At 39.7% G+C, this 10,037-nt stretch overlaps 1 protein-coding gene across 1 annotated transcript; it reads left to right on the top strand.

The window, feature by feature from the left end:
• The first annotated feature begins 342 nt into the window (after positions 1–342).
• On the top strand, positions 343–5,818 carry LOC112451485 (lymphocyte antigen 75-like). Its single transcript, XM_025010911.2, has 2 exons — positions 343–717; positions 3,877–5,818. Exons 1-2 carry the CDS (start codon positions 420–422, stop codon positions 4,359–4,361), a joined length of 783 nt encoding a protein of 260 aa, XP_024866679.2. The 5' UTR covers positions 343–419; the 3' UTR covers positions 4,362–5,818.
• Positions 5,819–10,037: the final 4,219 nt, after the last annotated feature.

Raw genomic sequence — 10,037 nt, 5'->3', positions numbered from 1 at the left:
GAGGAGGACGGAACCCAAATGAACCAAGAAGAAAACAAAAACCAGAAAACTAAAAATAAGAAACAAAACCCAAAATACAACACAGATAACTAAAATAAAACCAAAACAAAAACCCAGCAAAAGCCAAATCACCACAGCTGCAGCCTGAGATGAGTGATGATGTGTTCAGGTATGAACTATTAAGCACAAATTATGTACCTGCAATGTTTTAGGAGTGACAAATTAGAGAAAAGCAATGAGTGTTAATCTTCATTTACTTGATAGGAGGATTATAGTGTTAAAAAGTTTTGGCAGGATCGTTTTGTGTTAAACATGCAATCCATTTCAGCATTTTGCTTATTTCATTAAAATATGTTAAATGTTTAACTAAAGAATGTTTTCTAAAAATGTAAAACTGCAGGTTTAAAGAAGGTAGAAACATGAGGAACATCTCAGTCTTTGTCTTCTTGTTGCTCATCCTTCATCCCGTCGGGGGACAACTATCAGGTCTCACACTTCTGAATTTCATACAATATGATGTCGAGGTAATCTGGACTCAAGCTCAGAGTATCTGCAGGGAGAAGCACACTGATCTGATCACCATCAGAGATGAGCAAGAAAATCAGGCATTTTTCCCTTTCCAAGGCTGGATTGGATTGTATCGAGTCAATAACACAAGTCCGTGGAAGTGGTCCAGAGGAGACAAAGAAGCAACCTTCTATGACTGGGATGTTGATGGTAAGCAGAACTAACCTAAGAATGTGAAAATGTTATTATTTTGGTCATTTAAATATTTAAAATGTTTAGCTTTTATGTTTAACACATTTTGTTTACACTCTTCCATTTTACTTTTGATTGCACCTGACACAAAATAAACAAGTCACATCATGATGCAAGTTTTTTTTTTAATACAATCCCAAATATGGGTCTGAGATTTGAAAACCACTGCTGTTTTAATTTCAATGCCCCAATGTTTTTCAAATTGTTATACAGTGTGTTGCAAAAGTAATTAGCCCTCCTGACATTATTTCTGTTCTGTTGACTTACAATTTAGAACAAAGAATGTATTGATGGAACAAAATAATTTTATTGTGAAACAAGCAAAAAAAAAAAAAACCACCCTGAATGTGCATAACTATTCACATCCCACCCCTCACAAAAATCAGTGTGTTGTGCCAGCATGTTTTGCATCTGTTCCAGCGTCAGGTCTCTTCAGGTTTGTCTCCCTGATACTGGTCAAGCTAACCTGGACTTTGTCCATTCTTTATGTTTAAACTGAGCATCTCCTTTATGTTGGATGGGTGCTCGTGTCCAATAATCTTTAAATCAAAGCAGAGGTTATTAATTGGACCGACTTGTGAAATTTGACTGGACCATTTTATTTAATCTTGTTTACCCAGGCAAACTCTTTAAGTGTTAGCAGGAGTGGAACAGTATTAAAACAACATACTTAAGTAAAAGTACAGTTACTCTGTTGAAATTTAACTAAAGCACAACTTACCTGTATAAAAATGTACTCAAGTAAAAGTCAGTCATTAAAAATTTGAGTCAATGTTAATTTGTTACAGCAAGAGGGTGTCCCTCCTGTGGAGAGACCACAAATGACTAAAAACTTTTCTCAAATGGATTTCTCCACAGTTTATTATGCAATTACAAAATAAAACATGCCCACACATGATATTTAATACACCAAGAGAATAAATTGTCATTTCAGTCCAGACCATCTCACAGTGCCCAACTAGTTTAACAACAAAACATGTTGATCAAACCACAGACAGCTGGTAGAAAAACTATTAAATGACCTCCTGCTCTTGATTAGAGGTCATTATTGTGGCTACAGTGAGACAGTACTTGCTCACGGAGATGTGACCAGAAAGGGATAGAAATTTAAATGTTTGAATTAAACTCAACAATGCCAGTTGGGGGATATTATTTCCCAATGGAGTAAAACACCACAGTTTGAAAAATGCACTTGAAACAGACTGAGCTCTACAAAAATATTATAATTTATTAGCAACTCAGTGAGTAGAGAAGCAGTTCAAACTCTAAAAGTTGTCACAAACCAAGACAAGACAGCAGAGCGCCCCTCTGCGCTGGAGCTTTAAGCACAAGAGTGTGCAGCCCTATCACGTGCCTAGAAATAAAGAGCACATTACTTCTGGATTCAGGTTAAATGAAAACAATAAAGATCTAAATAACAGGCAGCTAACCAAGAAGTGGAAGCACAGCCTACCAGGGGAACATGTGGATCAGCAGGTCAGAAGCAGGGAGAAGCCATGCACTGCAAAGGACTCCTGCTGCAGCCGGCAATGCCAGCATAGCAATCACGCTTCAGAAACACACAGCAGGTGTAACACCCAAAGACCAACCAAATCCCAGCCACTCAGATTAAAAATGGCATTTACGACCTCAGATGAACAGATCCCAAGAAAACACCAGCCACACAAACAGCTGACATGCAGCAGGAGGAACAAAGACACACACTGTAGCAGCAACCTGCCCGACTATAAAGGCGTCTACCATGCCCATCAATCAGTGGTGTGCTCTAATCAGCATCTGGTGCACAGGGTGGGGAGGGTCAAATTTTTTTATTTTATAATTTCACCTATCAGTGTAATTTATGAATCTCATTTAAAGTAAAATCATTCCATTTGACAAAATCCAATTTTTAAAAATAACTGTTAATCATTGATGTGGTAATGCTCTTACCATTTTACAACACTGATCACCTTTTCAGTTCCCCAACTGACTGTTGTACTGAGATAATGCCCTTATGTTGTAATGTGTGAAAACTTTCTTTTTCTATAATCGGGTAAAGAGCCGACTCAAGTTGTCTCTTCATAAAGAAAGACTGTACCGGGAGTTTGCATAAAGGGAATGCTGTCTTACTTATCTTTATCACAGAGGGATTAGGAAAACTCTGTACTCCAAACTTAACTTTAACTGACATAACTTTCAGCAAACACGAAAAATGTGCTTGAAAACTTGAAACCACTCACAGTGTCCACCTAGAGAAGCTGCAGTTAGACTACAGTAAAAAATGTGTGCACTGTACAAAATATTATCAGAACCAAATTTTAAACCGATCAAATAGCCTCTTCAAAATAGCTGAACTATCACTTTAACATTCAGACAGCTGCTGTTTTAGTGTAACTGATAACAGAAATATTCCCATTCAAACTTTAATGGCACAATGTACACAATCTCTATAGGTTTATTTAACAGGGAAACTCCTGCTTCCCAGCTTGTCATGACTTCTAGCCAGATCATACATCGACTGACTGGTAAGAAACAGATCCAGTCACTGCAGGTGCTATGGTGCACACATTTTTTCTCCAGAATTTAATTCACATGCTTATGTTAACATCAGTAATAGATGAGATTTCAAATGCAACTAAGTACAATACTTGAAATAAAATACAATCAAGTAAAAGTATAGATTGAAATAATTACTTCAAAAAGTACAAAGTGCACAAAATTCATACTCAGTTACATTAACAAATACAGTAAATGTAATTCGCTTTTTTCGACTTCTGTATATTACACAGCATAAGGTAAAAACAGAAAAATCTGATCCAGAAAAAAATCCACTTGTAAGCGCAAAAGCTAAGAGACAATTTTCAAAAGCAGTATATTGAATGCATAATTGTCAGTTAATTTATGGGTGGATCAGGCATGAAGAAATCTGTAAGGTTAAACAAAAACTGCATAACATAAACAGCTTCATATTTTACACTGAAAATCTCAGGTGAACAATTACAGTAAAAGTGACTTTACAGCCTGTGTTCAAATTCAGTCTTGAGTCTTTGTTCTATAGCAGCATCAAAGATACTGATGACGTGATTTGTTCTTTTCACATTTAAGCTGAAATCTTTCTATCTGCGCCTAATTTTACAGAACCAGATTCAAACCAACACTGTGGCTTTAAGGATTCCTCAAAATACAAATGGAGGAATCGTGACTGTGACAGGACATATACCTTTACATGCATTGATGAGAAGCTGGTTTTGGTGAAGGAGAATAAAACATGGGAGGAGGCGTTAGAACACTGCAGGTCTCTGGGGGGAGTGAGTTCAGCCTCTGGGCTCTGGATCCACAGCTATGACCTGGCCACTCTGATCACTGAAGATGATCGCAACTACGCACGAGAGCAAGCCAAGCAGGCCACCACTAATGAGGTGGGTCAGTTTTCTACACTGTGTTGGTGTTTGACCAACTCTGCCTTGGTGTTCATGTGGACAAAAACAAAACAAACAAAAAAAGCACAGATCACAATTTATATTTACACTGCGACTGCACCTGGCTCCATCACCTTAATGGGCACAAATTCCAATCATAAATATTTTTGTGCTTGTAAATCAGAATGCGTAGTTGTGAATTAAGTTTTGTACCCTTGTATAATAAAATGTCTGAGAATTTCATCTTTGTGCACGTGTTGAAAAGAATTTGTGTGTGTAAAAGATATATTTATATTTGTAAAAAAGAATTACATATGGTGACGACTTCTCTTCCTGTTTTTGTTTTGTAAGGAAAAATACTTGAGACAAATCCCGGCAAAAGGATTTTTTTTGGTGTGAAGCTAATGAGGGTTTGTACTTAAGGTGCTCAGTCAGTCATCTGCCTTTGGGAAGTAATTTTCATGACTGAGGTTAACAATACAAATTCATCAAACTTTTTTGTCCTATGGGAAGCTGGAACATGAAACACCTGTTGTAGTTTTGGGTCAGTTTACACATAAATAATTGCAATGCACTGAACTATTTCACCCACACACTATTTGTGTTTGCTATTCACTTCCTGTCTGTGTTTCTGTGTTTGGCTCAGAATGTTACACTTCTGACTTATCATGGAAAATGCAAAAGATTTCTGTTGTGTATGATAGTCGAATAAAAAACAATCTTCAAGCAGACTACTGGAAGAAACACGTGGCAACCTTTATTCCAAAAAACGGGAACTGAACAACACCAACGGAAATCGCTCGTCTCCCACGTACACAGCCCAGAGCGCCCCCAATGGCGAAAACAAACGTAAATCGAAGTTTGCTTATTTCTGTGTCTGGAACACCACAACTCCTCCCCTGTAACATCATTACTTCTCAATCATAGAACATTTTTCTCTTTTTTTTTCAATTAACTGAAATCAAGAAACACTTTCTTTTTCTCTTTTTCTTTTTTTTTCTTTTTTTTTTAACACCTCATTTAGAGTCGCAGTTTCAAGTTCAGTCTATCAGGAGGTCGTCGGTTCCTCACTGGACGAGTGTTCTTTTCGACTGCAGATGGTGGCAAGTCTATTGGTTGACTCCCAACAGTTTTTTCCACTGTCTGTTCCTCCACACCGTTGGTTGTATCGAGATCATCACCATTCCAAAAGTGTACAGCACTAGAGTCCGTTTGTGTCAAATGAGCTGGATTTCCATTTACACAGAGAATCTGATTTACGTGTTTCTTAACACACTTCCCATTCACTTCCACACTGTAAGTTACAGGACCCAAGATTTCTTGTACAACACCATTCAACCACTTCTCCCCTCCCCTGTAATTCTTAACCAATACAGGTTGACCTACGGTGAAAACTCTAACACGTGGAAGAGATGGTTCTGTTTTGTTTTGCATTCTCTGAGAGAATTGGGGTCTGATCAGTGACAATCCCTTTCGAACCTGTCGTTTTAGAAATAGCTCCTGTGGTTGTATGGGGTGTGTTTCGGTACCCTAAAAGAAAATTTGCAACACAGTGCTCACGTGTCATACCACCTACGGCTCGATTCTTTGTTAATGACTTCTTAAGATTTTGGACTAAGCGCTCTGCTAATCCATTGCTGGCAGGATGGTATGCAGGTGACTTAATGTGCTGCACTCCATTTTTTTTAGGAATGCCTCAAACTCTTGTGAAACAAACTGGGGACCATTATCTGTTACAACTTCTTTTGGTAACCCATAAGCAGCAAACAAATTTCTCAGTGTTTCAATGGTTTTGACCAGTGGTATGCATAGGAATAATCTCTGGCCATCTAGCATAGGCATCCATCACTACCAGGAACATCTGTTTGTGGTCCTCAGCAAAATCAAGATGGATTCTCTCCCAGGGGCTGGCAGCCCATTTCCATTTATGCACTGGTGCAGTACAAGGCATACTTCGCTGCTTTTGACAAATGGTACACTCCCGGACTTCCTGTTCAATGCACTCATCTACTGCTGGCCACCAGAATAAACTTCTGGCAAGTGATTTTATCTTTACTATTCCCCAGTGGTGTTCATGCAGTTCAGAAATCAACTGATCCCTTAATTTCTTAGGAATCACCACTCGTAACCCCCACAGCAGACAATCGTCTTCTACGGTAAGCTCAAAACGCCTCTGAAAATATGGCTTCAGCAGTTCATCCTGTACATGTTTAGGCCAGCCAGTTAACACCAACTGTTTCACCACCTTTAAGACAGGATCTTTGTCTGTTTGTTTTGCTATCTCTTTTGCAGTGATAGGTAACTCATCAAGGTAAGATACTTTGTAAATAGGGTTTGACACCGCATCCACATTTGGTTTCAACGGTAACCTTGATAAAGCATCTGCATTACTGTGTTGCTCAGATCTTTTTTACTGAATCTCGTACTTGTATGCAGCTAGGATTAGAGCCCACCTTTGCAATCTAGCAGCAGCTAGTGTAGGCACACCTGTTTTTGGTCCCAAAATTATTAGCAATGGTTTGTGGTCCGCCACCAAAATGAATTTCCTTCCATAAAGGTAGTCATGAAACTTCATAACCCCAAACACTAAACCAAGTGCTTCTTTTTCAATCTGGGAGTAGTTTTGTTCTGTCTTAGTTAGCATTCTTGATGCAAAAGCAATCGGCCTTTCGCTTCCATCTTTCATTTGGTGACTGATTACAGCACCAACTCCATAAGGAGATGCATCACATGCTAGGATAATTGGTAGCTCTGCATCAAAATGTACCAAGATCTTGTCAGATTGAAGATCTTTCTTTGCATTCTCAAACGCAGCTTGACAGTTTTCTGACCAAATCCAGTCTGCATCTTTGTGCAGCAATGCTGACATTGGCTGGATCACAGTCGATACGTTTGGTATAAACTTCCCATAATAGTTTAACATAGCCAAGAATTACCTAAATTCAGTTATGTTTCTTGGGACTGGAGCCTTCTGAATGGCGGTTGTCTTGTCTTTCATAGGAATGAATGCCAGTGGCGTCAATGACATGCCCTAAATATGAGACACTGTCTTGCATGAACTCACATTTTTCTCACTTTACCCTAAGGTTGTAGCTTTCGAGCCTCTTAAGGACCTCTTTTAAGTTAGCCAGGTGGCTTTCTGCGTCTTTACCAGTTATCAAAATATCATCAAGATAACAGATAACTCCATCCATGCCCTGAAGTACTTGATCCATTATTTTCTGGAAAATCGCAGGAGCACTTGCAACACCATAAGGCAACCTGTTGTATTGATACAGCCCTTTGTGAGTGTTTATGGTCAGATAACGCCTAGAGCTTTCCTCCAACTGGACTTGCTGGTAAGCCTGGGATAAGTCTAGTTTGGTGAATTTCTGACCTCCTGCTAATTTTGCAAACAGATCTTGTGTTTTTGGAAGTGGATACTGATCCACATTTAACCATGGATTTATGGTGACCTTGTAGTCTCCACATAATCTCACGCTGTCATCCTTTTTAGGTATGCACACGATTGGAGCAGCCCACTCACTGTAACTAGTGGGCGAAAGAACTCCTTCTGCCTCCAATTTAGCCAGTTCCTTTTCCACCACTTCACTTAATGCATATGGAACATTTCTGGGTTTATGGAACTTTGGCACTGCTTCTGGAGCAACATGTAGTTTGGCTTTAATACCCTTCAACTTGCCTAACTCAGGGTTGAACACTGATGCATACTGAGCACATACATCTTCCACTGTTTCTGGAGCCATTCTATTCACCTGCGACCAGTCTAGCTTCAACTGGCTAATCCAGTCTGTACCCATCAAAGCAGGGCCTTTTCCTTTTACTACTAACAGTTCTAGTTTTTTTGTGGTTTCTTGACATTTTACTTTTGCCAAAAATCTTCCCATCAGCTGTAATGACTGTTGGCTGCACGTCTTAAGTACACAGTTTGCTAAACTGAGTTTGACTGATTTAAATCTGCACTTATACAACTTTTCAGATATCACTGACACTGCGGCACCAGTGTCTAGTTCCATCTTCACTCTTGAACCATTTACACTGACATACACATAATAAGGTTTTACAATGTCACCATTACCTGTGATTATTTCAAACAGACCAAAATCTGTACTGTCCAATGTCAGATCTGGAACAGTGTTAGAGTTCGGTGCCGCTTCCATCTTGCACCGACCCACCACATCACTGGCTGCTCTGTCTTCTCTGACTGGATGTGACAGAATTTGGGCGTCGTCTGGATCCCTTTTAAACTTGTGCCTGTTGCCTGGATCTGCATGCCTGGGTGCACCTTCAACCGGGTACGGCGGATCGAGCCACCTGCAGACACTCTGCTGTTGGAGAGCGCTGGGTCGCCTCTTAATATCCAGATGCATAGTTCCCTTGATCGTACTTGAACAGCCTCCCTCCTTGCGTGTGCGACAGGCTTTGGCTATGTGTCCCTTTTTCTTACACTCGTGGCACTTGCTTTCTTTAAACCTGCAGTCATTCGAGTTGTGACTTTTTCCACCGCAACGATAACAGGGCTTCCCGGTAGCTGTATTGTTCCCAGCTTCATGGCATTTTGTTTTAGCTTTCTTTTCCACTACATGAGCCTTGAAAGCTTTCTGTGCAAATTGCTGTGCACTGTCCCTAGTTACCTCAAAGGAGAGTGCCATTTCTACAGCCAGCGGCAGCGGCAAGTCTTTAGTGTGCGCGGCGCTGCTCTTTACCCCACAGATGAATCTATCACACAGGGCTTCATCTAAAAAAAGTTCCAAACTTACATGTAGCTGCTAATTTTCGTAAACAAGCCACGTACTCACTGTTTGTTTCGTTATCTTTTTGGTTTCTTCTGTGAAACTTGCACCTTTCTGCAATAAAGTTCGTCTTTGGTACGTAGAGTCTCTGCAGCAGATCTACCAACTCTTCGTAGCTTTTCTCCGACGGTTTATCTGGAGCGCATAAATCCATCAGCAAGCTATGGGATCTTTTCCCCACCACCGTGAGAAACACCGACTTAGTTTTCTCCTCTTTAGTGTCCATGTCGTTTGCAGCAAAATACTGCTCAAGACGTTCGCGGTAGTTGTCAAAACTTTCCTCACTTTCCTCATAGTGAAAATCTTCTGGCTTCCCAAACGCCATTTTGTAGCTCGGGTTCGGCGGTCCTTTCACTCACCAAAACGCTCGGCTTTTACCGTCCCGTGTTGCCTCTATGGAGCCGCGCTGTCTGCAGACTCGGTGCCTTCCAACTTGAAGATCCCATCCTCGTCGCCAAAATTTCTGTTGTGTATGATAGTCGAATAAAAAAAAAATCTTCAAGCAGACTACTGGAAGAAACACGTGGCAACCTTTATTCCAAAAAACGGGAACTGAACAGCACCGACAGAAATCGCTCGTCTCCCACGTACACAGCCCAGAGCGCCCCCAATGGCAAAAACAAACGTAAATCGAGGTTTGCTTATTTCTGTGTCTGGAACACCACAAGACCCTTGTAATGTTTCAATCTTTTATTATTTATTTAAAATTAGTGTGAATTTTTAATAATGCAAAACTCTGAAAACAAGCACCTTTTATGACTTTCTTTTGATTTATGTTAGCTTCAAACCACTTCATTTCACTTTTAAAGTTTTAAAACTGTATCTAATGTATTTAGTGATGTATTTTTTCTCAAAGTAAATCAGACAGAATAGAGTAAAAACATTGAGTGTTACCATTCTATTTAAACATGCAAGATATCGACAGATGAAAAAAAAAAAAAAGTTCTTTAATGCTGTTCTTCTCTCAGCGTGCAAGATCCAGAGTGAGCATTTTTAAGTCGAGCAGATGTCTAGGTTAATGTGGGACTAAATATGACCTAAAATATATACTATACTGGTTGTATATCACCAACTCACCCATAAAAAC

The sequence above is a fragment of the Kryptolebias marmoratus genome, linkage group LG12 (assembly GCF_001649575.2).
Source record: "Kryptolebias marmoratus isolate JLee-2015 linkage group LG12, ASM164957v2, whole genome shotgun sequence".
Taxonomy (NCBI): domain Eukaryota; kingdom Metazoa; phylum Chordata; class Actinopteri; order Cyprinodontiformes; family Rivulidae; genus Kryptolebias; species Kryptolebias marmoratus.
Note: the sequence above shows the minus strand (reverse complement) of the source record. Positions and strands in the feature narration are given on the sequence as shown.

Bases quoted from the DNA above. Each gene is read 5' to 3' on its own strand.
- LOC112451485 (XM_025010911.2), top strand. From the start codon at position 420: ATGAGGAACATCTCAGTCTTTGTCTTCTTGTTGCTCATCCTTCATCCC. The intron at 718-3,876 runs GTAAGCAGAACT...CTAATTTTACAG, and splicing joins CTATGACTGGGATGTTGATG to AACCAGATTCAAACCAACAC.